The 25790-nt window shown below is 53.6% G+C and overlaps 2 protein-coding genes and 1 pseudogene across 2 annotated transcripts in view; all 3 read left to right on the forward strand.

Annotated features, from left to right (window-relative positions):
• Nucleotides 1–10143, forward strand: part of LOC138063070 (uncharacterized) — a 29359-nt gene extending 19216 nt beyond the window's left edge. Inside the window, exons 6-7 of the mRNA XM_068922847.1 lie at nucleotides 6052–6375; nucleotides 6560–10143. The gene's annotated coding sequence lies outside the window, so the exon portion shown is untranslated. The remainder of the gene's footprint in view (nucleotides 1–6051; nucleotides 6376–6559) is intronic.
• A 1653-nt stretch (nucleotides 10144–11796) lies between these two features.
• LOC138063009 (olfactory receptor 10H1-like) lies at nucleotides 11797–17703 on the forward strand. The gene is made up of 2 exons (XM_068922685.1): nucleotides 11797–11886; nucleotides 16750–17703. The coding sequence occupies exons 1-2, from the start codon at nucleotides 11797–11799 to the stop codon at nucleotides 17701–17703; spliced, it is 1044 nt and encodes a 347-aa protein (XP_068778786.1).
• Nucleotides 17704–23236: 5533 nt separating this feature from the next.
• Nucleotides 23237–24609, forward strand: LOC138063010 (olfactory receptor 5V1-like; annotated as a pseudogene).
• Nucleotides 24610–25790: the final 1181 nt, after the last annotated feature.

A 25790-nucleotide genomic window follows, 5' to 3' on the forward strand; every position in this document is an offset into this window, starting at 1 on the left:
TTTACTTCCCCCAGGGTTCCGCGGCACCTCGGGAAGCGGCAGGCAACGCTATGATGTTTCTCATTCAGCCTCCCACACCGGGAACACTGAAATAGCACTCGTCGCCGACCGTGGGCTCTCTGCAGATGTTCGGTCAACGCCGCGATTTTCCCTACCTTGACTCCACAGCATGGACATGCTGGATGTTCATCTGGGATCTTCACAACCGGCGTGCCACCGTCAGCTGCTCGCCCCCGCCCCAGAGTCAAGGATAGGGGTCGCCAAAGCCGGTAAGATTGCCTTGCGAGAGGGAGACTCCAGGACCGCTCCTGCCGCCACCTCCCCCCGGGCTTCATCAGCCCAGCCTACCAGGGGCGAAACGACAGGGGATTCCAGAGCCTCATAAACCTCTGGCAGATCTTTCACGCAATCGAGACTTGGTCCGGGAATAGTCCCATCCCAAGGGTCATAATCCGCGTTATAGAACGTCAAATTCTGCAACACAGCAGGCCACCCATTCAATGTTAAAGTCACCGGCCTGACGGCAGTGACATCAACAGGAAACTCACCTGTCTGGGTGCCCACGGAAACAAAATTGACAACCCAAGGTCTTACTAGGTTGTCGAACATGACTACGGGGCTTCGGTATACAGCAGAAGAACCAGTCCCCCAAGGTCAACTGGCATGCCTGAAAGCAGCCCCTAGGCCAAGGGCTCTGGACTGCAAGTAAGCCAGTTACTTAGCAGTTGAAATTTTGATTCACCTCGAGGAACTATCGAGTGGTCGGTGAAGCCAGTCGATAGGCAGGAAGCAGCTATAAGACCGCACCCTGGGGCAGAGGCAAACTTGGTTACCCACGACTGGGCATCCAGCGGGACCACGAGGAGGTGTTGCCTCCGCAGCTCAGCCCAGTCAGTAACTATGGTCCTGTCTTCAGAGAGTCATAGTTACTCCCGCCTCTCATGTCTCTTCACAGCGCCAGACTAGAGTCAAGCTCAACAGGGTCTCCTTTCCCCGCTGGTTCCGCCAAGCCCGCTCCCTTGGCTGTGGTTTCACTGGAGAGTAGGTAGGGACAGTGGGAATCTCCTTCATCCATTCATGCACGTCACTAATTAGATGACAAGGCATTTGGCTACTGAACGAACCATAGTGTACTATGGCACCTTTTCCGGGTTGGATTTCAGGTGGCCTGTCCGCCCATGTCAAGATTAGTGGTCATCAGGGGACAAGATCCCACGTCCCAAAAGGAAACAGCTCGACCGCAAGGGAGCCGGGCAAGAGCAAAATTCAGCAGTAGAGAAGACAGAGCAAGCTCATGTCGCCTGTGTGAAGAGTTTTACCGTTGCCTTCCAAAGAAGGACTTTGTGGCTAGGTCACAATAAGTAATAACAGTTAAAATTGCGACATCTTACCTTTACTAGTGAAGATGTGCGATCTATCCACCGAAGATGGGAGAGCTCTTCACGAGAAGAGCCTGGCTACCTTCTTCATGCGGCTAACAGAGAGTCCAAGGTCGGCGAGGAGTCCGTCATTGCCGTTGTACCCCTTCCCTCTTGCTCCAAGCGGGAACCCCAGGAACTCGACCTCTCCAGCTCTCATCAAACTTCTCACTTGTTCCTCCAGATGTTGATGTTTCCAGGATGTTTCCTCTGCTGCATCACATACAGATGACAAGTTACTTTCATAACGGAGCGTAAGGTCCACCACCTTCGCCCGACCCTCTTTAACTACAATCAAATCTGGCTTGAAGAGTTTGTTGTAATTTCCTCTGAGGTGGGGCTCAATATCACAGAATCACAGAATGGCTGAGGTTGGAAGGGACCTCCGGAGATCATCGAGTCCAACCCCCGCTGCTCAAGCAGGGTCCTCTAGAGCACATTGCCCAGGATCGTGTCCAGACGCATTTTGAGTATCTGCAGCGAAGGCAACCTCTTCCAGTGCTCAGTCACCCTCCCAGTCAAGAAGTCTTTGGAACTGCCTGTGTTTCAGTTTGTGCCCGTTGCCTCTTGTCCTGTTGCTGGGCACCACGGAGAGGAGTGTGGCCCCATCCTCTCGACACCCTCCCTTCAGATACTTGTAGACATTGATGAGATCGCCTCTCAGTCTTCTCTTCTCCAGGCTCAAGAGGCCCAGCTCTCTCAGCCTTTCTTCAGGGGAGAGAGGCTCCAGTCCCCTCATCATCTTTGTAGCCCTCCACTGGGCTACAGTGCACCAGTGGAGGCTTTGGGCTCCAGTGGAGGCTTTGGGCTTTGCGCTTAGTGGGATTAGGGAAAGCTGTGGGTTCTGCTTGAGTGTTGGGCTTGGGGTTTGTGCTCAGGCTTGGGGGTTTGGGCTAGAGTTTTGTGGCAGAAGGTTGTGGGTTTGGGTAGGAGTGAGGGCTAGAGCCCAGTCTAGTGCTTCAAGGCAAGGGATCAGGGCATGGGATTAGCTTCAGGCACAGGCAAAGAGTTAGGGTCATGGGGCAGAGATTCAGGCTTCACCATAGCACTTTGGCTTTGGCCTTAGCAAAGAGAGAGGGCAAGGAGGCAAGGTAGAAGGGTAGGGCTTCAGGTTAGGGGTCAGGCTTTGGGTAGGGGCCTTCCACACGGGCTCTCCCAGTCCCCGTCACACCTGCAGCACCATTCCCTCAAGACCCCTTACCTCCACAAAACATGGCTTCTCTCTTGGCCGACATCTCACAGCCCTACATGTCCTCACATGCCTGCCTCCAGCTCCTGCCCGCTCAGCTGAGGCAGCACGGACGACCTCCTCATCAGCACCCGAGCGCTCTCCCTCCAACCTGCCTCTGCCCCTGCCCATCCGCAATTGATGGAATCTTGTCAGCTCTCCCTCCCGCAGCGATCCATACCTTCTCATACTCCCTCTGGGTCCCCTCTTCAAGGACAATAGCCCCCATGATGGTATCAGAGGATTGAGCAACTCGGTGTAGCTGGCAAGCCTGAATGTTTGGAATCTGGCTTGCCACCCACACATGTTGATCGGACACCACTCGCGGCAGGGGTGCTGTCAGCATCCGAGAGGACAAGCGTGGAATAATCGACCCGATGGTAATGGGCCGCCAGTTGTTAATGTCCCCTCACAGACTAGGATCAGTGGATTTTGGTATTAAAATCGTTCTGCATTCCTTGATTCCATCAGGAATCTTCCACCAGCCAGCAGCCACAAGTTGAACAATTCAGCTAACTGGGTGCCTTGGGGGTCTTGCTTCATAACGTCCCCCAACGTCAGCCCATCCGGACCCGGGGCGGAGCTCTTATTCATTTCCGCGATGTTCTTCCGGACCTCCGCAGGGGAGATCATCTTCTTGAATGCAGAGTTGTCCGCCTCTCCGGCACTATGGAAAGGACCAAGAGCAGCGAAGCGGCAGACCTCCTCCCACTTCCTTCTGAACGTGCAATAGGGCACATCCATCCAGGAGGGGACACTGGATACATTCGATGGTATCCAAGATGATACCAGCGAGCTTCCTACGATCGAGCTCAAAAAGCCGCTGGTATCTCAGGTACAGCCCTCTTCTCAGCGCCCTGTTCTTCATCCACCTCCTCTCCGCTTTTTCCGGCGCGGGTTTCGCTCAGTACTTCCTCCGATGTTTCAGTCTCACTGCGGCGGTACGTCCCACCAGCTGCGTCAACCACTCCTCCGACGTTTCCTCAACGATGTCCCGGAGGTCTTCCTCCACACCCTCCAACGCCCTCTCAAACGCGATCTTCTGACCAGGGGTGAAGGAAGCCCCTCGAAACTTTTCGGCAATAATCTTCCTATGTTCCATCCTAAGCGTTTCAATCCTTGCTCTCTCAGCCGGTGCCTCCCCTTCGCACGGACTTACAGCTCTTCTCGGCGATGGGAGTCCCTTGGCACCAGCCGCCAGCTGCCGTCTCTTATCGCTGATCTGCTTTGCCGATTTTGTGGGCAAATGCTCAGAAATCCGCTTATTGATGTTTCGTGCCTCTCTAAACCTCTGTTGCAACTCCCTCAGCAGAGCCGTCTCTTCCTGCGACCAAACGCTCCTATGCATACCCCGCAATCCCTTTCCTTTTGCGCGAGACGCCTCAATCCTTTCCCTGTTCCTAGTCTTCGGGTGAACGAGACGTTTGTGTTGGGAAAGGCCGCTCTTCGTCTTGAACGCCCGGTCGCATTCCTCACAGTTCCATGGGAGAGGGGCCTCCGAGACTTCTTCCTCTTTTACTTCCCCCAGGGTTCCGCAGCACCTCGGGAAGTGGCAGGCAACGCTATGATGTTTCTCATTCAGCTTCCTACACCGGGAACACTGAAATAGCACTCGTCGCCGACCGTGGGCTCTCTGCAGATGTTCGGTCAACGCCGCGATTTTCCCTACCTTGACTCCACAGCATGGACATGCTGGATGTTCATCTGGGATCTTCACAACCGGCGTGCCACCGTCAGCTGCTCGCCCCCGCCCCAGAGTCAAGGATAGGGGTCGCCAAAGCCGGTAAGATTGCCTTGCGAGAGGGAGACTCCAGAACCTCTTCTGCAGGCCAGCCTGCCAGGGGCGAAACGACAGGGGATTCCAGAGCCTCATAAACCTCTGGCAGATCTTTCACGCAATCGAGACTTGGTCCGGGAATAGTCCCATCCCAAGGGTCATAATCCGCGTTATAGAACGTCAAATTCTGCAACACAGCAGGCCACCCATTCGATGTTAAAGTCGCTGGCCTAGCGGCAGCAACATCAATGGGAAACTCATCCATCTGGGTGCCCACTGACATGAAATTGACAACCCAAGGTCTTACTAGGTTGTCAAACATGACTGCGGGAGTTAAGAACATGCCAGAAGAACCAGTCCCCCAAGGTCAACTGGTATGCCTGAAAGCGGCCCCTAGGCCAAGGGCTCTGGACTGCAAGTAAGCCAGTTACCTGCAATCAAAATTTTGATTCACCTCGAGGAACTATCAAGTGGTCAGTGAGGCCAGTCGATAGGGAGGAAGCAACTGTAACACTGCACACTGGGGCAGAGGCAAACTTGGTTACCCACGAGTGGGCATCCAGCGGGACCACGAGGAGGTGTTGCCTCTGCAGCTCAGCCCAGTCAGTAACTATGGCCCTATTTTACGAACCATAGAAACTCTATGGCACCTTTTCCGGGTTGGGATGACAGGCGGCCCGTCCGCCCATGTCAAAATTAGTAGTCATATGGGGACGAGATCACAAAGTCCCAAAAGCGAAGCTCAAACCACATAGGGAGCTGGGCAATAGCAAATTTCAACAGGTACAGAAGACAGAGCAAGCTCAGTCGTCTGTGTGAAGAATTTTACTGTTGCCTTTCCGAAGAAGGCGTACAATTAGTCATATCAAATTAAAACTAACACATCTTACCTTTACTCGCAAAGATGTGTAGTATATCCACAGAAGATAGGAGAGCTCTCCGCGAGAAGAGCCTCGCTATCTTCTTCATGCGGCTTCCGGAGAGTCCAAGGTCGGCGAGGAGAACGTCATTGCCAGCATACCACTTCCCTCTTGCTCCAAGCGGAAACCCTAGGAATTGGACCTCCCCAGCTCTTGTCAGACTTCTGACTTGTTCGTCCAAATGTTGGTATTTTCGCACTTTCTCTCCTGCTCCATCACCTAAGGATGACAAATTACTTTCAAAACGGACAGTAACGTCCACCACCCTCGCCCCGCCCTCTTTTACAACAATCAAATCTGGCTTGAGGAACTCGTTGTTGCGTCCCCTGAGGTGGGGTTCAATAAATACTTCCCACCCCAGCTTCTTGGCTTCCTCCGCCAGCAAACCACGCAAGACGTTATGTCTCCTAATCCGGGCGTCTTGCACAGCAGGACAGTAGCCGATGATGTGGGCGCAAGTCTGCCACTCTGCAGGACAATGCCTGCACCCCTTAGGGACACCCTCGCCCAAGCCCCGAGCCAAATACTGGCGAGTGGGATAGACGTTGGCTCGAAGCTGTAACGCTCTTATTAACTTCCTATGAGGAATGCCCCGGTAATGAACCAGCCAATCATTGCTAATGGCATCATTTTCAAAATTTCTGATGCCGCGGCCTTGAGATATTAGATTGGCCCAGTTCTCGAGTTCTTTCTTTCTCCATTTACTAGGAACAGGGTAGATGACCTTGGGAGCAGGAATTTCCCACTCGGATCTCGTCTCGTCACCTTCCAGGGCAGCGGGGATGACCAAAGGGGACTCCTCCCCAATAGACGGAATCTTGTCCGCCCTTCCTCCTGCGGCGATCCATACCTTCTCAAACTCCTTCTGGATGCCTTCCTCGAGGACCACGGTCCTCGTGATGTCGTCGGAGGACTGGGCGACACGATGAAGCCGACGAGCCTGGATGTTTGGAATCTGGCTCGCCAGCCGCGCGATTCCGAGACCGCCGTCCTTATAGCTGGCGTATAAGATGGCATCACAAGTACTGGAAGGTAAGTGAAGCCAGCTCTTCACCGCTGATCTTATCATTAGGTCCAGGGAGTGGAGGTAAGTGGCGTTAACCCCGGACTGATCCGCTGCATACAGCAGCCGTGGGATGGCGTAAGTCCTCAAGATCTCTACTTTCTGAAGCGGTTTAAGCGGGGCTACCCCAATGTTCTTAACCCATGTGCTCAGTTTTTCTTGCAGCTCCGGACGGGAAAGACCCACCCAAGGATCCACCCCCAGGCCCAAATACTTCTCGGAGCTGCCGGGCTCGATCATGTTGAGCGGAATGCCATCGATTGTCCACGTCTCGCAGTTGTTAACCGTGAACGAGTCTTTCGTGGGCCTGATCATAAAACCGTGGCATTTCTTGGCTTGCACACGTAGCCCGGATAGGTGACAAAACTCCTCAACCGCACTGATGTTCTTCTCCATGCCTTCCCACGAGTCACTCAAAAGGACTAGATCGTCCGCGAACGCCAAAGATGACACAGAGCAATCTCCATACTTGAATCCGTTCTTTAAATCCTCCAATCTACATAACAACGGGTCCACTGAGAGGTTGAACAGAAGCGGGGACATTGGATCTCCTTGCTTTACCCCGGTGAGGATCTTAATTCCCTCAGAGGACGCCTCACCCACCTCCAGCCGAGTCACACAGTTGGAGTACAAATCGGTGATGATACTGATCACATGATCATCCAAGCCTTTTTGTTCGAGGACTCGAAGGATGTGTTGATGATGGACCGAGTCGAAGGCTTTCGCCAAGTCCACGAAGACTACTGCTAACGCCTTATGGTCTCTTTTGGCGTGCTTGATGAGCATCTGGAGGAGCTTCAGATTTTCCGCGCAGCCCAGGGCTGAAATAAAGCCCCTTTGGTGGCTGTTAATTGGACATGCTCGTCGCAGGCGTGCCGTCAAAATTCGAGAGAACAAGCGCATGATGACCGACCCGATGGTGATGGGCCGCCAGTTGTTAATGTCCCCTCGTAGACTAGGATCAGCAGACTTGGGTATTAAGATCGTTCTACATTCTTTGATTCCATCCGGAATCTTCCCGGCCAGCAGCCACAGATTGAATAATTCAGCTAACTGGGTGCCTTGGGGGTCTAATTTGACGACATCTCCCAAGGTCAACCCATCCGGGCCCGGAGCGGAGCTCTTATTCATTTCCGCAATGTTCTTCCTGACCTCCGCGGGGGAGATCATCCTCTTGAATGCAGAATTGTCTGCTTCTCCGGCACTACAGAACGTACCGAGACCAGCGAAGGGGCCGACCTCCTCCCACTTCCTTCTGAACATGCAATACAGCACATCCATCAGGAGGGGACACTTAATACTCTCGATGTTATCCAAAATGATACCAGCAAGCTTTCTACGATCTATCTCAAAAAGCCGCTGGTATCGCAGGTACTGGCCTCTTCTCAGCGCCCTATTCTTCATCCACCTCTTCTCTACCTTCCTCGGCGCGGGTTTCACTCGGTACTTCTTATGATGTTTCAATTTCACTGCAGCGGTATGTCCCACCAGCTGCGTCAACCACTCCTCCGATGTTTCATCCACGATGTTCCGAAGGTCTTCCTCCACACCCTCCAAAGCCCTCTCGAATGCGCTCTTCAAACCAGGGGTGAGAGAGGCCCCTCGGACCTTCTCTGCGATAATCTTCCTGTATTCCACCCTAATCAGCTCAATCTTCACTCTCTCAGCCGGGACATCCCCTTCGCACGGACCCGCAGCTTTTCGCGGCGACGCGAATCCTTTGGCACCAGCCGCCAGCTGCCGTCTCTTATCACTGATCTGCTTCGCCGATTTTGTAGGCAAATGTTCAGAAATCAGCTTATTAATATTCCGTGCTTCTTTAAACTTCTGTTCTAACTCTCTCAGCAGAGCCGTCTCTTCTTCGGACCAGAGGTATGTTCTTATGCATACCCCTCAATCCCTTTCCTCTTCCGCGAGACGCCTCGATCCTTTCCCTGTTCCTAGTTCCTGGGTGGACAAGACGCTTATGTTGGGAAAGGCCGCTTTTGGTCTTGAACTTTCGGTCGCAGTCCTCACAGCTCCACGGGAGGGGGGCCTCCGAGGCCTCTTCATCTTCCCCTTCATCCAGGGTTCCGCGGCACTTCGGGAAGTGGCAGGCAATGCTATGATGTTTCTCGTTCAGCCTCCCACACCGGGAACACTGAAAAAGCACCCGTCGCCGACCGTGGGCCCTCCGCAGATGTTCGGTCAAGGCCGCAATTTTCCCTACCTTGACTCCACAGCATGGACATGCTGGATGTTCATCTGGGATCTTAACAACTGGCGTGCCGTCAGTTGCTCCCCCCCCGGAGTCAAGGATAGGGGTCACCATAGCCGGTAGGATTGCTTTACCAGAGGGAGACTCCAGGCCCACTCCTGCCGCCACCTCCCCCCGGGCTTCATCAGCCCGGGGTACCGGGGGCGACGCGACAGGGGACTCCAGAGCCTCATAAACCTCTGGCAGATCTTTAACGCAATCCAAACTTGGTCTGGGAATACTCCCATCCCAAGAGTCATAAGCCGAATTGTAAAATGTCAAATTTTGGGTCACATCAGGCCACCCATTTGATGTTAAAGTCACCGGCCTAATGGCCGTGACATCGACAGGGAACTCACCTGTCTGGGTGCCTACTGATACGACATTCACAACCCATGGTCTTACTAGGTTGTCAAACATGTCTGGGGGGGTTCGGTATACGCCAGAAGAACCAATCCCCCAAGTTCAACTGGTATGCCTGATAGAAGCCCCTAGGCCAAGGGCTCTGGACTGCAGGTAAGCCAATTACTAGCAGTCAAAAATTTTGATTCACCTCGAGAACTATCGAGTGGTCGGTGAAGCCAGTCGATAGGGAGGAAGTAACTATAGCACCGCACACTGGGGCAGAGGCAAACTTGAGAGAGTCATAGTTACTCCCGAGTTACTCTCGGCCCTCCTGGGCTACCCCTCGCCCTTCACTTGAGCACCTCCCCAGGCCAGCCTGCTGCTTCCTCACCAAGCAGCTTCCTGCAGCACAACTGACCTCACCACCTACAGCCCAGCCCTCACACCTTCACCTCCAGCTCCCTCTCCCCTGCCCTTCCCCTTCCCTCTCACCTCCCTGTGTGCTTTCTCTCCAGCACCCCACACACCCTGCCATTCCTCTGCCTCCCCGGCCCCAAACGCCTTCCAGCTAGTCTTACAAGGCAGCTGGACGGTTAGGGGCTGTCAGGGAGCAGCTTAGGCCTTAGGCTTCAGGCATCCGTGCAGGGTTTGGGGCTTTCACAGAATCCCAGAATGCTTGAGGTTGGAAGGGACCTCTGGAGAACATCTAGTCCAACCCCGCTGCTCAAGCAGGGCCAGCTAGAGCGCCTTGCCCCACTTTGCGTCCAGACGCCTTTTGAACATCTCCAAGGATGGAGACTCCACCGTCGCTCTGGGCAACCTCTTCCAGTGCTGTCCCGGTCCATAGCAGAGGAGCGCCCACACCAATTGAAGGGCATTGTGGGAAAACTGATTATTCTCCTCGGGACTTACCAAATATAAAAGAATTGGGTTCGTTTAGGCGGTATAGGGTTACACTACTCAGATCAATGGATTTACAGATAATCTAACTTTACTAATTTCAGTTAAACAATCAATACAAACATACAGTAACTATACAATGGTAAACAGTCAAGACAAACATATAGTAACTATATACAATGGTATTTAGTGGGAGCTTCCAGAAAAATAACAACAAAGCAAATAAGGTTTCACAGCAAATAAAATTATGAATGATATTGACGTGCCTTTATAAAAAAAGAGAAGGGGTGCGGGGGCTGGGGGGTGGGGGGCATGGCCCTGATCAGGCCCTGCTGGACAGGCGTGCCAATCCCCAGGAACAAAGCCCGTAGAAGTGATCTAGCCACACTGGGTGGGTAGGTGGGTGGGTGGGTGTGCTGATCCTCGGTATAAAACCGTGTTCAGGTACAACCCGTATTTGCGATCCGGCCACACCAATGAGGTATGCCGACCCCCGGGAACAAAGCCTGTAGTGGTTAACTTACAACACCTCGTGCAGCTGCTCAGGAGTGGTGGACTCCGGCGGGCTTGTCCTGGTCCGGCGTCCCCTACCAGGAGGGAGTGGGCGGGGGAGCACTGAAGGAGCACTCGTCTTCCTACCCAGTGCATTTGCTCCCAATGACGGCTGTCCCGCAGCCATGCTCCTTCTCGGTTCTTCTCTTCTTTCTTCGGTTACCACCACCAACTCCGGCAGCCCCCAGAAGCTCCCCTGTGGTGCCAGCAGCCACCTTTTATACCAAGGGCCAATTGTGGGCGTGGTCATGCCAAGCCTGGTTTCGGCCTCTCTTCTGGAAAGCTCCTGGTGATGGACAGCCAGGGACCCTAGTAACATGTGACCTCTCTTCACCAATGAGTTTAAATGGACACTGGCGGGAATCCCAACCAGGGCTGGGCAGTCTGATGGAGGTCAAATAAAGGTGAACTGCAAACCCCAACAAGTGCTCAGTAACTCTCACAGTAAAGAAACTTTTCCTCATGTTCAAAGAGAACTTCCTGTGTTTCATTTTGCGCCCACTGTCTCTCATCCTATTGCTGGGCACCACGGAGAAGAGGCTGGCCTCATCCTCTTGACACCCTCTCTTCAGGTATTTATGCACAGTGTCCAGATCCCCCTTGAGTCTTCTCTCTTCCAGGCTCAACAGGCCCAGCTGCCTCAGCCTTTCTTCAGAGGAGAGAGGCTCCAGTCCCTTCACCATCTTAATAGCCCTCCGCTGGACTCTCTCCAGGAGCGCCATGTCTCTCCTGTACTGGGGAGCCCAGAACTGGGCACAGTACTCCCAAGTGAGGCCTCCCCAGGGCTGAGGAGAGGGGCAGGAGCACCTCCCTCCACCTGCTGGCAACACTCTGCCTAATGCACCCCAGGATCCCATTGGCCTTCTTGGCCACAAGGCCACACTGCTGGCTCATGTTTAACTTGTTGTCCACCAGCACTCCCAGGTCCTTCTCGGCAGAGCTGCTTTCCAGCAGGTCAACCCCCAGCCTGTACTGCTGCATGGGGTTATTCCTCCCCAAGTGCAGGACCCTGCCCTTGCCTTTGTTGGATTTCAGGAGGTTCCTCTCTGCCCATCTCTCCAGCCTGTCCAGGTCCCTCTGAATGGTAGCACAGCCCTCTGATGTGTCAGCCACTCCTCCCAGTTTAGTATCATCAGCAAACTTGCTGAGGGTGTACTCTAGCCCTTCATGCAGGCCATTGATGAGTACGTTGAACAGGATTGGCCCCAGTATGGATCCATGGGGGACACCGCTAGTTACGGGCCGCCAACTTGCCACTGACCACAACCCTCTGAGCTCTGCCATTCAGCCAGTTCTCCATCCACCTCACTGTCCACTCACCTAGCCCGCACTTCCTGAGCTTGCCTATGAGGATGTGATGGGAGACTGTGGCAAAAGCCTTCCTGACAACATCCGCTGCTCTCCCCTCCTCTACCTGGCCAGTCATCCCATCGTAGATGGCTATCAGGTTGGTTAAGCATGATTTCCCCTTCATGTATCCATGCTTTTTGAATCCATCTGTGTCGAGGGCACTTTCAGGGGAGCCTGCAGCAGCAAGTGCAGCACCTTTCCAGGGAGGCCTGCACCAGTGGGTGCAGCATGCAGTGCACTTTCAGGGGAGCCTGCAGGAGCAGGCTCAGCCCCCGAGGAGAGAAGGGAAATGCTCTGGCTGAAAGGCCAGTTTCCTCTGGGCTCCTGTGCTGGGCAATGGCATTGTCTCGCTCTCCATGCAGCAGCTGGTAATGTTGGGTGTTCTCCAGGGGAGAACTGCAGCCCCAGGAGGCGGGAGTGCGCATTCATTAAGAACTGCTATGTGCTCACCCCGTGCTAGACATCGGGAGTTGGTTGCAATGGGCATAAGTAAGAATCGACCTGCCTGAGGCATCCTGACAATACCCTCAGCAACTCTCAGCAGTGGATGTGTGCTGAACTCAAGACACAGCGCCTTTTGCTAAGCAATAACTGGGCTCCAACAGGCACTTGTAGGTCTTTCTTCCTTGCTGGAAGTGGGCCCCAAAAGTTTCTGCAGCAAGAGTGGCCCTGCCCTTCTGTGCTCCTTTCCACCCCGTCGCAGCCCACCACCTCTCCCTGCACCAGGACAGGGCCCTGAGGTGTGTGCTGTGACTCGGTGCGGACAGTGGTGTGATGGGCCAGCAGCAGCAGTGTGTTTAAGAGGTAGCGCTGCCCAACCCTCGGTGAGAGCCGTCTGTCCTTATCTTGACTCGTCTGAAACGCACAGCTGTGGTGCACAGCTCTTCTCCTGAGCGAGGTGCCAAACGCAGGCCAGGGGCTCGCTCCCTGCAAGGGCCCTTTTCTCTCTGCTGGGACAGGTACAAATGTCTGTGCTGCAGCGAGAGGAGACGAAACCATGTGTGTTACCAAGAAGCCATGGCTGAGCACACAGCAACCCCTGCCAGGTGCCTGTCTGGGGCTACGAGCCACTTCTGGAGAGGAGGCGGAAGGTGAAGCAAGACCTTGCGCTCCGTAGGAAGGCTGTCTCCATGTGCGTGTTGGAGGTGGAGGAGCCGCTGCTGAGCAGATTGCGGACTTTTGGGTCTCTGTTCTCCAGGCTTGAGAACATCACCTGGGCTGCAGACAAGGGGGCTGTTGCATCGACTCACCGCTAGCTCCCCCTCCAAGCTCTCAAGGCCTTGGGCATGGAGGGGTGGGGGAGGACCATCTTCTGAGATGGCTGTGTCTCCAGGGTAGGCCCCTACACTGAGCAGGTCACCCAGGCCTGCCTGGAGTGGAGCCTTCAGCAGAGATTTTGCCAGACTGCACAAGGAGGTCAGTGTGGTTGGTGGGAAGGGCACACGTGTCCTTGGTCAGGGGAATGTTGCTCTCAGCTCTGCTGGCAGCAAGGACTAGGTCCCTGCTGGCTCTAAGGGAGCTCTGGAGGATTCCCTCCGGGATCAATGCCAAGGCCATGGAAAAAGGCGTTCATCTCCCTCTCTTTGATGCCTCCAGCTCTGAGACAGTCCCTCGGGCTCCTTTGATAGTGTGAAGAGCTCATCAAGACCAGCAGAGTTGGAGGGGCGCTCCTCCACCGGAGCAGCTCTCAGAGACATCTTTCATGTCATGTGACACTGCAGCCTTCCTCTCCCAGCCTGTTAGGTGAGGAATAAAAGCCCTTTTTTGCTTTGTGCCTTAACCTGCCTTTCCCTCCATTTCCCCCAGAGCCAGCCTTCCTTTGGGAGTCCTCAGGCTTTGCGGGGTTGAGTGAAAAACCACGCTGTGAGACAACTTGGCCTCCCTGCGGGCAGACCCAGCACCCTCCCTTGCTCCTGCTGCTGCTGCTTGGGATGCCTCATCTGTGCCAGGGCCCCTCCAGGCCGACTTGGCCTGAGTGGTCTTGGCTTCCAGATCTCTCTGAGTGTCCTGAGAGCTTCTTCCTTCAGGGACCCCCTGCAGGCATCTTTGTTGTCCTCCTCTGAGCTGAGGTGGGCAGGGGAGATGGGTCACTTTGGGGGTGGTTTGCCCAGAACTATCTTGCCTGCTGAAGCTGAGTTGGGCGCACACACTGCTGGCACGGACAGTCAGAGAGTCCGTGCAAGGTTTGCCAAGGGCATCGCTGGCACATGCTGCTGCTTTTGGCTTCCATGCCTGGCCTTCTGCTTTTCCAGCCACCGGAGGAAAGGGGTTCAACATGCACATGGAGCAGTTCTGGACAGCCAGGACTTGGGAAGGGGAGCCAATTCTCCCAAGGACTCTTGTCCCGTGTCCCCAGAGCTCTCCAGACTGGCTAATGCCAGGTAGCAGTAAGGTGAGACACTGGAGCAGGCTAGTTGCTGGGATGCTCTTGGCTGTCCTGAGTTGCCCTTGACGGAGACGGAGACTGAGGGTGTGCAGTAGGATGAGCTTGTCTCAGAGGAGGCTTTGCATTTCCCTCTGCATTCAGGCAGCACCATATGAGCCATGCCTTGGCAGGGAAGCCAGGGAAGCTGGATCTTGGTGAGAAGGTCCTGAGATATGGTGTTCTCGCCTCCTACTGGTGCACGTGCTAAGACAATCTTTGCCAAGCTCTCAGGACGTCATATACCTGGCAGAGCACCAGCTCGCTAGGTACAGTCCCAGAGAGCTTGATCAGCTCTTCACACCGACCCTGGAGAAATCTGTGCCAAGACCCTCTGACTAGAAGCTTCGGGAGTGCACTGAAGATCTGCTTTGGAGCGGGTGCCGTGGGCTCTCTGGGTTGTCAGTGCAGGGTGCATTGTAGCACAAGACCCAGCACATCCTGGAAGTGGGCATCCATGCCTGGGAGATGAATTGTGCCTGGACTCCATGGTCTAGCTCTTCCCTGGCTACCTAAGGAGTCCAGTGAAGCAGCTCCGGTGGAGATACTTGCACTGAGGACTTGTGGAGTTAGGTGAACGGAATCCTAGCCCTACACATAGAGTAGGAAACCAAAAGGCCGCGATCTACCTGCCCACCCATGGGTTTTCACTGGAGACCTGGCTTGCCCAGAGCATGACCCTTGAAAGGCTGTGAGAACCTCCCCCTCCTCCCACCACCACCACCTTCTTATTTTGGGGTCGTTGTTGTACTGTTCAGGGGTTGCCTTAATCTACAACATGACACGATCTCAGGCCCAAGGAGAGGCCCTGCGGTACCCCAAAGAGCCCTTTGCTTTGTGTGAAGGGGCATTGGGGTGATGGCCAGGAGCTTGCTGGGAGTGGTGGGGGTGCGGTGCCACCTCCTGGCTGGGCTCTTTGAGCATGGTCCTGAGCTCTGCTCTGCAAGGAGAGCAGACTTGCCCATGGGGCACACAAGGAAGATGCTGTGGTGCCAGGGAAACCTGGGGGAGATCTGCTGAAGCCAGGGCCCGTGGGGTGCTGACCTGCTGTTTGGCTATGCAGCGAGCTGCTTGCTTTGCTAACGGTCCCGTGGGGGATGCCTGGCCTCTGGAGACCTTGAGGAGGGAGCCCCATCTCACAGCTCCCCATGGACTCTTCCTCCAAGCCCTGGTGTCAGTCCCATGGGGGGCCGGGCCAGGGGCAGGACTCTGGTGCCTCCTTGTACTTCGGCATCAGGCTGCTTGCAAGGGGGAGGCAGCATCAGATATGCAGCCCCTGCTGCTGGCTGGGCACCTGCACTCCAGTCTTTGGAGGCACGGGTGTAAAAGCAGGCAGCATCTGGCCTCGGATAACAGGGCTCAGTCTAGTGCTCCAGGTGGGGGCTGAAAGCTATTGAAACCCTTCTGTATGAGCCATGCCTGTGGGCAGGTCGGAGCTGGGGAGCAAAGGGCCGTGGGATCATCACGGGGCTGATGCAGCTGGGGGTGGTGGGTCCATCCTTCCTGGAAGAGCAAGTGCTCACCACTTCATCAGCGCTGTCTTTTCCTTCTGAAGCCTGGAGGGCAGAAGCAGTAGCAGGAAACGCAGGCAGAGTTTTAAAGGTATTTTTCTCACCCTTTGGCTCCCTCTTATCTGATCGGGGATTGTACGGGCTTGTGGCTGACGACTGCCATTAAAAAGTCAAGCAGTACAAACTCTTTCCAGCTCATGGGCAGAGCCGGGAAGTTGATAATGTTGTATGTCAGGTGAGGTCCTGTGGCAAAGCGTGACCTTTTTTTTTAAGGTGAGATGCGTGGGCCAGAGCTTGCTCTGAGAGCAGCCAGGCTTAGAGTCTCATTGCTCGCAGGGAGATGAAGACCACCCCTTATGTGTGGTCCCTGTAGGACAGTGGCACGGGGCAAGGCAGAGCAGGGAAGGAATTCCTACAGTGCCAGGACAATGACCTCAAAATGCATCTCCCCTGATTTACACCACCTTCCCTGTCCATAGACATCCCCCCACAGCAGGTCACGCGGGGCCCCTCTTTGACAGTGAAGGGGACAGGCACTTGTGGAGTGTGAGCCACCTCCTCCAAAGGTAAATGACTGATGGGATCAGAGGAATCGCTGTGAGAAATGCCTCTTCCCCTCTAGAAGGAGAAGAAGAGACACCGCTCAGGCAGAGACATGTAAACGGTGGACATCCAGAATCAGGGGAGATGATTTTCCCCCCTCACCCAGAATAAATAGTGCCACCACCCACGTCCTCTCCAGAAAGCCTCCTCAGCAGCTATGGTGGCTGCAGACCCGAGGCGGCAGCAAAGTGCTGAAACGTGATATTGCTCTATCAAGAAGAGCAATGCTGGAGAAGTGAACATCATTTTTTGCAATATTTCCCCGGGGAGGTAAAAGGCAGGAACTTGTGTCTGATGTAGATGCTGTTTTCTCTGCGGAAAGCCGATCTGACGGTGCTGTTAGAATGTCGTTGTTGTCATGCTCTTTTCAGACAAAGCACAAATGCGAAGGGGGAATCAAACCATCCCGGCAGGGCTCGTTTAGATTGGATTTTCCCGCTTTCCTGAGCCCCGGGTCGTGCTGTTCGTGCTGTTTCTCCTCATGTACCTAGTGACCCTGGCTGGAAATACTGTGATAATGGTTGTTATCAGGGTGGACCGGAGCCTGCACGTGCCCATGTATGTTTTCCTAGGTGCTTTGTCCTTCTCACAAATCTGCTACTGCTACACCTTCTCCATCACCCCGAAGATGCTGTCTGGGTTAGTGCTGGGGAGCAGAGCCATTTCTTTCCTCGGGTGTGCTGCACAGATGCATTTCTCCTTCATGTTTGGCTTCATGCACTCTTTCCTCCTGGCGGCGATGGGCTATGATCGCTACGTGGCCATCTGTCACCCCTTGCGCTACAATACTGTCATGACCCCCCGAGTCTGCACTCGGCTGGTGGTCGCCTCGTGGGCAGGGGGGGTTTTCCTGGGGCTGCTGGTGACCGGCGCTGTGTTCCAGTTCCCCTTCTGCCAGTCCCACCGCATCGACCATTTCTTCTGCCACCTGTCCCCCATCCTCCAGCTGGCTTGTGTTGGTGACGATGCGGTTGGCACCGTGCTCAATGCCCTTTGCATTGCCACCCTGCTGTGCTGCTCTCTCTTCATCCTGCTCACCTACGCCTTCACGCTGGGCCGGATCCTGCAGGTGCCGTCAGCGGAGGGGAGGCGCAAAGCTTTCTCCACCTGTGCCTCCCGTGTCACCGTGGTGGTGGTGCACTACAGCGGTGCCTCCGTTGTCTACTTGAAACATGGATCACCCAGCGCTGCGGGAGCTGGTGCTCTGATCGACATGGCTTACACCGTCTTCACGCCCTTCTTGAGCCCCATCATTTTTAGTCGGAGGAACAGAGACTTAACAAATGCCTTCTGGAAATCTCTGAGGAAAAGCTTTGTCATCAGGAATGCAAATGTTTGCCCAGGATGGAGCTTCAGTGGCAGGAGTGGCTATTGCTAAGCTTCGTTCTCTTTTTCTTTTTCTTTTTCTTTTTCTTTTTCTTTTTCTTTTTCTTTTTCTTTTTCTTTTTCTTTTTCTGCCTGTGGTGGTTCCTTGCTGCTTCCCAAACAACACCTATTTTCTTTCCAGGCAAAGGAGTCGTGCACGTGGCTCTCGTGCCTTTCGTAACCCTTGCTGGGGTTTGCAGGCCTCGCCGTGAGACCTGGCTGAAGCGTTTTGGTTTAACTGGTCACACCCTAAGTTCAGCATCACGCAGAGGCAGGAGCTGCAGCTCTCAACCCTCCCAGGGGCTCCTGTGCCCTGAAGGCGGAAAAAAATCACAAGAAGATCTCCGGAAGGTTGTGTGGCAGCTCCTGTCTCCCCATTTTACCCCGTACGTGCACGGGAACCCTCAGCCAGCCAGACCTCAAAAGGCGGCTGCTTTTCCCACAGTGTGCAATCACACTCAAGTCATTGCCGCAGGGTGTAAAAATGGCTGGAAAGGGCTAAAAAGAAGCACTCTAGAGCAAGAGTGCTGGGAGGCAGAATGAGCTATGAAGTGCCAAAGGGGTTGGATTTGGAAACAGCCTTCCCACAGGAAGGTGTGAGGGAGAAGCCTCTCCAGTGCAAGGTGGAGGTTACTGGAGGAGGCTGGTCATACGCTTGTGTGCCACACCAGAGGGTTTAATTTGGGGCAAGAGCTCATCCCTTCTAATCTCCTGTCCTAAAGCACCCTACCAGGTACGCATGGGTGGCCTGGAAGAAATAGCACATTTCCTACATCCAGCCTCCTGGCTGGTACCAACCACTGTCGGTGGCAGGTCCCTAAAGAGACTAAAGAAATCATGGGGTCCAAGGCATGAGGCAAGGCCAATGTATGGTGTTCCTGCAGAACTTGACGTAACTTCCAAGCGATCAGCAGCAGAAAGGTGTCTTTGTCTCCTGCACAGCTAGCTGGCATTCATCTGACTTTTCCAGGGGTGGGAACATCCAAGTGAAGGGCCTTAGTCTCCCTTTGTGCTCAGTGATCTAGTCCCTATGGTCCCTGCGGGTCCCTCTCAGCCTAAAGCAGCCGCCCCGCAAGTGTCTCTTTGTAGAGACACAGAATAATGGAGTGTATAAGACAATAAAGTTTCATTTTAAGGTGCGTCTCTGCCTTCCTCTGTCGGTGTGCGCAACAGAGGTCCCTCCTGCCCCGGATCTTAGAGGAGGGAACTGCATCCTCTCCATGCGGCTTGCTAGATCCATGGCAGCTGGAGCCATGGCAAAACACGCTCTGTCCCCTTTTGTGGATAACAAAAATCACATTACTTCTATTGCCCAAGCTGCTACTGCAAGACCCATGCGCCGTGTGCTGCATGTGGCATGAGAGCCATAACCTGAGATCCTTCTGAGCTGATGGGCTTCCAGGTGGTGAAGTGTGATGCTCCATCCACATGCTACCAGGCACCGTTGCCATCTGCAGCCCAGCTGCAGCTGCACCAGGCAGGCTCTGGCTCTCCTCTGCCACTGCTGAGCCCTGCTAGGGAGCAGCTGCCCCCAGCAGAGGGACCAGAGTAGGTTTCCCCTTGTGCCAGAGAGGTATGGGGAGGCTGGCCTTACTGTCACTACCTACATGCGTTTTTAAGCGGGAAATACTTCCCATGCCAGCAATAGCTACTACTAAAAAGTTACCAAAAAAAAAAACAAACCCAAAAAGGACTCTGAAAGGACTCTAGGTATTGGGGCAACATAGAATAGTCAGTAAAGGAAGCTTATTGCATTGAAGAAGTTTTTCCTCATGTTCAGATGGAACCGCCTGTGTTTCAGTTTGTGCCCGTTGCCTCTTGTCCTGTTGCTGGGCACCACGGAGAGGAGTGTGGCCCCATCCTCTCGACACCCTCCCTTCAGATACTTGTAGACATCGATGAGATCGCCTCTCAGTCTTCTCTTCTCCAGGCTCAAGAGGCCCAGCTCTCTCAGCCTTTCTTCAGAGGAGAGAGGCTCCAGTCCCCTCATCATCTTTGTAGCCCTCCGCTGGACTCTCTCCAGGAGCGCCATGTCTCTCTTGTACTGGGGAGCCCAGAACTGGACACAGTACTCCAGGTGAGGCCTCCCCAGGGCTGAGGAGAGGGGCAGGAGCACCTCCCTCCACCTGCTGGCAACACTCTGCCTAATGCATCCTCAGGATCCCATTGGCCTTCTTGGCCACAAGGGCACACTGCTGGCTCATGGTCAACTTGTTGTCCACCAGCACTCCCAGGTCCTTCTCGGCAGAGCTACTTTCCAACAGGTCAGCCCCCAGCCTGTACTGCTGCATGGGGTTATTCCTCCCCAAGTGCAGGACCCTGCCCTTGCCTTTGTTGGATTTCATAAAGGTCCTCTCTGCCCATCTCTCCAGCCTGTCCAGGTCCCCCTGAATGGCAGTACAGTCCTCTGATGTGTCAGTCACTCCTCCCAGTTTTGTCTCATCAGCAAACTTGCTGAGGGTGCACTCTGTCCCTTCCTCCAGGTCCTTGAGGAATACACTGAACAAGACTGGACCTAATGTTGACCCCTGGGGGACACCGCTAGCTACAGGCCTCCAACTAGACTCTGCACCACTGACCACAACCCTCTGAGCTCTGCCATCCAGCCAGTTCTCCATCCTCATCTCAATCACCTCACTGTCCACTCATCCAGCCCACACTTCCTGAGTTTACCTAGGAGGATGTGATGGGAGACAGTGTCTCCCAAGTGGCCTGTCCCTATATTCCTCCCAGGTGGCCTGTCCCCTTTCCCACATTCTGTAGACTTCCTTCTGCTGTTGGAGTTTTGTCAGGAGCTCCTTGCTCATCCATGCAGATCTCCTGCTCACTTTGCTGGACTTCTTACTCAGAGGGATGCACCTGTCTTGAGCCTGGAGGAGGTGATGCTTGAATATTAAGCAGCTCTCCTGGACCCCCCTTCCTTCTAGGACCCTACCGCAAGAGATTCCCCTAAGGAGGTCCCTCAAGAGGCCAAAGTTAGCTCTCCTCAAGTCCAGGGTTGTGATCTTACTTATTGCCTTGCTTCCTCCTGGTAGGATCCTGAACTCCACCATCTCCTGATCACTGTGGGTCTGTGGTATCACTTCTTTGTCTGGACTTGTCAGTCAGGGCTTCTTAGAGGGTGTGCCCCCAGGCTGCAGCAACCCCACAGTGTGGTGGTGCAGATGTTTGTTAATCCCGGGGATCAGCACAGAGCAGACGCCTCTTCTACGGGCTGCACCATCCGGAGTCCCACGCTTGCCTGTGTGGTGCCTGTCACAACCCCCACCACAGTCACTGCAGGAGATGGGAGCATGCTTGCACTTCCCCATGGGAGACTGTTACTTGGAGGGTGAGGGTCAGAGACAGCCCTGGTGGCCTCATGGAACTGTTCCCCAGCTACAGCACCGCACAGGGCTGCCCCTAGAAAGGCCCGTGTTCCTGGTGCGGTGCTGCACCACACCAGCAGTTGTCTGGGTTGCATGGCTGCCATGACGGCGTCTGAAGGGAGCTGTCTGCGGTGACCTCCTGTTGTGCAGTGACCAAGCAATGGAACTGCACAAGAGTGGTGCCAAGTACAGCAGCCCTGCAGCATAGTGGTGCCCTCAGCACAGCACAGCCTCAGCACCAAGGTCCCTGCCTCACTCCAGCTGCCACCAGAGCCACAGCCTACACCAGGAACTGAAATGGGCATTCATCAGAGCCCCCTTCCTAGTCGACCCAGACCCCAGCCTTGAGCTCCACCCCTCCTTTCCTGATGAGGTGCTCCACCCTGCCTGGTGATGGGGCAAGGGCAGCTACCGGCTGCCACAATCACTGCTGGGACTCACTAATTACATGATGAGGCATGTGGCTGTTAATTGAACCCCCCCCCCCCCAAAATGCAACACCTTCTTCACAATGGGATTGGAAGGCTGCCCATCCATCCAAGACAAACCTAGTGGATGACATCATTTGGAGACGAGTTAGCTTGTCCCCCTGCCTCCTGGGGGAAATTGGCTGGACCTTCAGGCCCAAAGTGTGAGGACTGGCATGCACAGTCCTGGGCAGGAAGTGTTTTGGGGGGCACTAGCTTCTGTGCATGATGCAGAAATAGGCTTAGAATGGTGTAGGCCAGATGCATAGAAAATGCCAATAACAAAATGAAACAGTAAAGAAATTAAGGAAAAGAAATGAAGCAAATGGGATAGTTTATTATAGTTTTCTTTTTTATGTGTGTGTGTGTTCTCATGGGCCTCCTTTTGTTTTGTTTTAATATATTGGACTCTGGGGAGTTGTAATGTTTTTGTTTGTAAGGGAAACCAATTTTCAAAATTGGGGTGAGATTCAGTTACAGAAACACAGACCTCTTGGTGCCACTACAGACAGCCTGCTGTACCCTCTGTCAGCCTCCACCTTCAGCTCCACAGGGGCTCTGGCCTCCCCTACCTCCTGTGCAATAGCTGCCAGCGCCAGGGAAATACCTCAGAAGCACTGGGGCCTCTAAAAGTGGCACCTAATGCTTATGTTTGGGAAACTGAGTTCTGACTGGAAAGTTGGAGAATGTTCTTCAGCATCTGGGGGGGAAAAAAAAGGTTACCAGCTGAAATCATTGACCATTTTAAATAAAATGTTAATGTTTTCCCACAGTGCCAAACTGGACATTTCCAGGAAGTGTGTTAACCTCAGGAGAAGAAAGATTGTTCTTCCCCAGCACTTGTGTTGCTACTGCTCTGTCTATCACACTGTGTATTTAATCCCTGTAATCTTTCCTGTCTTTCTGCACGTCCTTACTAAGCTGACCATTTCTAAAGTCATCTGTTCAGCAGACTATCTGGACGTACACAGTAGCCATTGTCCATCCAGTTTTCCTCCTCCCATTATTCTTGGTTCATTCAGACACCTATCAGCCACCTAGCTGCTGCTGCTTTGAACTGCAGGGATTTTAAAGCTTGCCTCCTCTTTCAGTAGTTTGTCTAATTGTCCTGTTAGCCAACTCCTTAACTGTGTTTATAGCTATCCTCTCCTAGCTCTCTATCTACAACACTTCCAGGGAGGCTATTCCCTGTGGAAAGTGGCCTTCAATGGCGACAACTTGGTCTCAAGGTACAGTGGAGGAATGTATTTCTGTTTTTGTTTAAATTAAACTGTACCATGTTTTCTCTTTTTCCACAGCCAAGAAAAATCTTCCTGTGTCTCTCTGCAGGTAGTTCTCTAAATAAAGCAGGTGGGAACTGATGCCTATGAGCTGTAACATTGGGCTGCAGACTTCAGTGGGAAAAGGAGTTATCTGAGTCCCAGGTGGCTGAGAAGAGAAATGGTGGGGCTGGGGGCCCAGGGGAGAAGATTGTCTGTGCCGTGCCTGACCACAAGTATCCTCCTTTTCCTACATGTCTGAACTTTGTTAGGAGACACTCTGGATCAACATCAGTTATAGAATGCTGATAAAACTTATTCTTTAAGGGGAACATTGAGGAAAATTAAAAAAAAAAAAAAAAAAAAAAACAGAGCTCCTTTTTTGTTAGGTGCTTATTGAAACCTTCCTTTTTCTGCTACATTTCTGCTACATAATCTCTCCAATTAGCGGCATGACACTTGAAGACTTGAAGACAGTTATGGGAAGAGAGATGGCTCCTTTGGGTACTTTTTGTGTTTAATGAGCCCTCTGGTGCATTCGTGCAGATACTGAAAGGAGATGGAAGAACCCTCTCCAGAAGTTAAAGTCAGAAGCAAACTCAAAGGTTTCTTAGAGCGTTAATGGGTCCCACCGAGGGCCATTACCAACACAGCTGTTAATGGGGACCACAAGTCGAGGTGCCCTTCCCTGGAGGCTGGTTAGCGTAGCAAGTCAGAGGCACCGGTTGCAGTTAGTGAAAGGAACTGTACAGGAGGCCTCAATTCCAAGTAAGCCCTTAATGTGTGTTATCAAGCAAAACGGTCAAGCACAAGCATCCGGCCCTGCAGAAGGGCGATCCTTTCCCTGCCACGTTGCTCAGGGCTCTTCCTGGGGCGGGTAGGAGGGGCAATGCCAAGCGTAGGACAACGGTACGACACCTCCTGGGCTCCCTGAGGGGTAAGCAGGCAACGAGGCCCTGGTGCTGTAAGGAAACGATGTCTTCTTGCTGGCAGAGACAGCAGCCATAGCCAAGGTGACAAAGACCTCAGTTCTGTCAGGGGCTTTCAGCCTTGCCACCAGCCTTGGCCGTCCCCATCACAAACACCCTCCACTGTCCCATGCTTGCTCCTGTTTCCCTGCACACCTTAGCCACCTTCTCCCTCCCCACACACTCTGTTTCCCCACCTTACTTTGACCTTTCTCACTCTCCCTCGTTCTACTGATGTCTCTCCATCCTCACCGGGTGTTGCCCGGTAGGGCCCCGGTAGGGCCATTTCCTACTCAGGATGTGCTGCCCAGGTCTTTTTTCTCTTCTTCATTGGAGCAGAATATTTTCTTCTCACTCTCATGGCCTATGACCATTATGTGGCCATCTGCAAACCCCTGCACTATGCGGCATTCATGGGCAGCGGAGCTTACACCACAATGGCAGGGGCTGCCTGGGGCAATGGTTTTCTCAACACTGTGCTGCACACTGGAAACATTTTCAATTCCACTCTGCCAAGGCAATGCTGTAGACTAGTTCTTCTGTGAAATTCCCCAGCTCCTCAGGCTCTCCTGCTCTGACTGCTACTTCAGGAAGGCTGTGGTTACTGTGGTTAGTGTCTGTGTAGCTTGTGGGGGTTCTGTGTTCATTGTTCTGGCCTACGTGCAGATCTTCACAGCTGAGCTGAGGATCCCCTCTGAGCAGGGCCAGCACAAAGCCTTTTCCATGTGCCTCCCTCACCTGGCTGTGGTCTCCTTGTTTGTCAGCACTGCAGTGTTTGCTTACCTGAAGCCCCCATCCATCTCCTCCCCAGCTCTGGATCTGGGGTGGCCATTCTGTACTCTGTGGACCTCCAGTAATGAACCTGCTCATCTACAGCATGAAGAACAAAGAGATCGAAGGAGCAATGGTGAAATTGATTCACTGTATAGTATTTTACCAGTCATAAGCTGCCCTTCTCTCTTCACAAGTGATTCCCAGTTTCTCTCAGGCTGGCTTTTGCTTTTTTTGGTTTGTTTATTCTACCTGTGAAAATCATTTCCATGCATAGATATTTGTATTTATCACACTTCTCCAGAGGCATGAACCTGGTCTGTCTGACCAGAGGCCTTCTGTAAATGTGTCCATCACTGTGTCAGAGCTGGCCTCTGTAATAGCATCTCTGTAATACACGGGGATCTTCTCAGTGCAGTGCCTGAAGGCCAGGCTCTTCTTACACTAGGAAGGGAGACTGGAGAGCAGCAGTAGCTGCCTGAGGAGCTGTAGCACCAGGACACTTGTGCTGGCCTCGGGAGCGGATCTAGTAAGGAGGGGCTTGCAGGCAGTTTAGGTGGGTGTTGTTATCCTAGAGACAAGAGCAAGGGGGAAAGAGAGTGACTGGCCTCCATTTCCAAGTGCCATTGCTGGCCTCAGGCATTAGGGCTGGTGGGGAGCTGACAACCACTCTCTCCCACCTCAGGAGCTGCTGTGCCCGTCCAAGGGGCTCAGACTTGATCTTAGTTTCAAGTGCCCAGATCCCTGCAGACCCTGTGGTGGGCACTGCCACAGGATGATTCCTAGAGTGTTTTGTTCTGCTGGGCTGGGCTGAGGAGAAGTGAGGGGAGGTGGGGAGAACTGGGGAGGGGGCTGAAGTGGGCTAGAAAGTGCCTAGGAGAGGGAAATACCACTCTTTAGATAACTTGTATGAACAGACAGGGTGGGGAAACATACCAGTGCACGTGGGATGCAGAGCCAGACTTCACGGCAAAGGAATTGAGACATAAAAAGTGCACAAGAGTGTGGTCTGTGCCTCTGTCTGCTTCTTCTGCAGACCTATGGGGTACAACCAGAAGGGACTTTCCAATGTGGCTGAAGAACAGCTAGTGTTCCTCCTTCCAACTCCAATCTCCCACTGCTATCTTTTCCCCCGAAGGCTGGCTTCCATAGGGCATCTGAGCCCATGTCAGAGCTCAATGTGAAGAAAAAGTGTCTTAAGAGTCACAGAATCACAGAATCACAGAATGGTTTAGGTTGGAAGGGACCTCCGGAGATCATCTAGTCC

Source organism: Struthio camelus, chromosome 31 (genome assembly GCF_040807025.1).
Source record: "Struthio camelus isolate bStrCam1 chromosome 31, bStrCam1.hap1, whole genome shotgun sequence".
Classification (NCBI taxonomy): domain Eukaryota; kingdom Metazoa; phylum Chordata; class Aves; order Struthioniformes; family Struthionidae; genus Struthio; species Struthio camelus.

Bases quoted from the DNA above. Each gene is read 5' to 3' on its own strand.
- LOC138063009 (XM_068922685.1), top strand. From the start codon at position 11,797: ATGGGAGACTGTGGCAAAAGCCTTCCTGACAACATCCGCTGCTCTCCC. The intron at 11,887-16,749 runs GTTGGTTAAGCA...GGGCTCGTTTAG, and splicing joins CCATCGTAGATGGCTATCAG to ATTGGATTTTCCCGCTTTCC.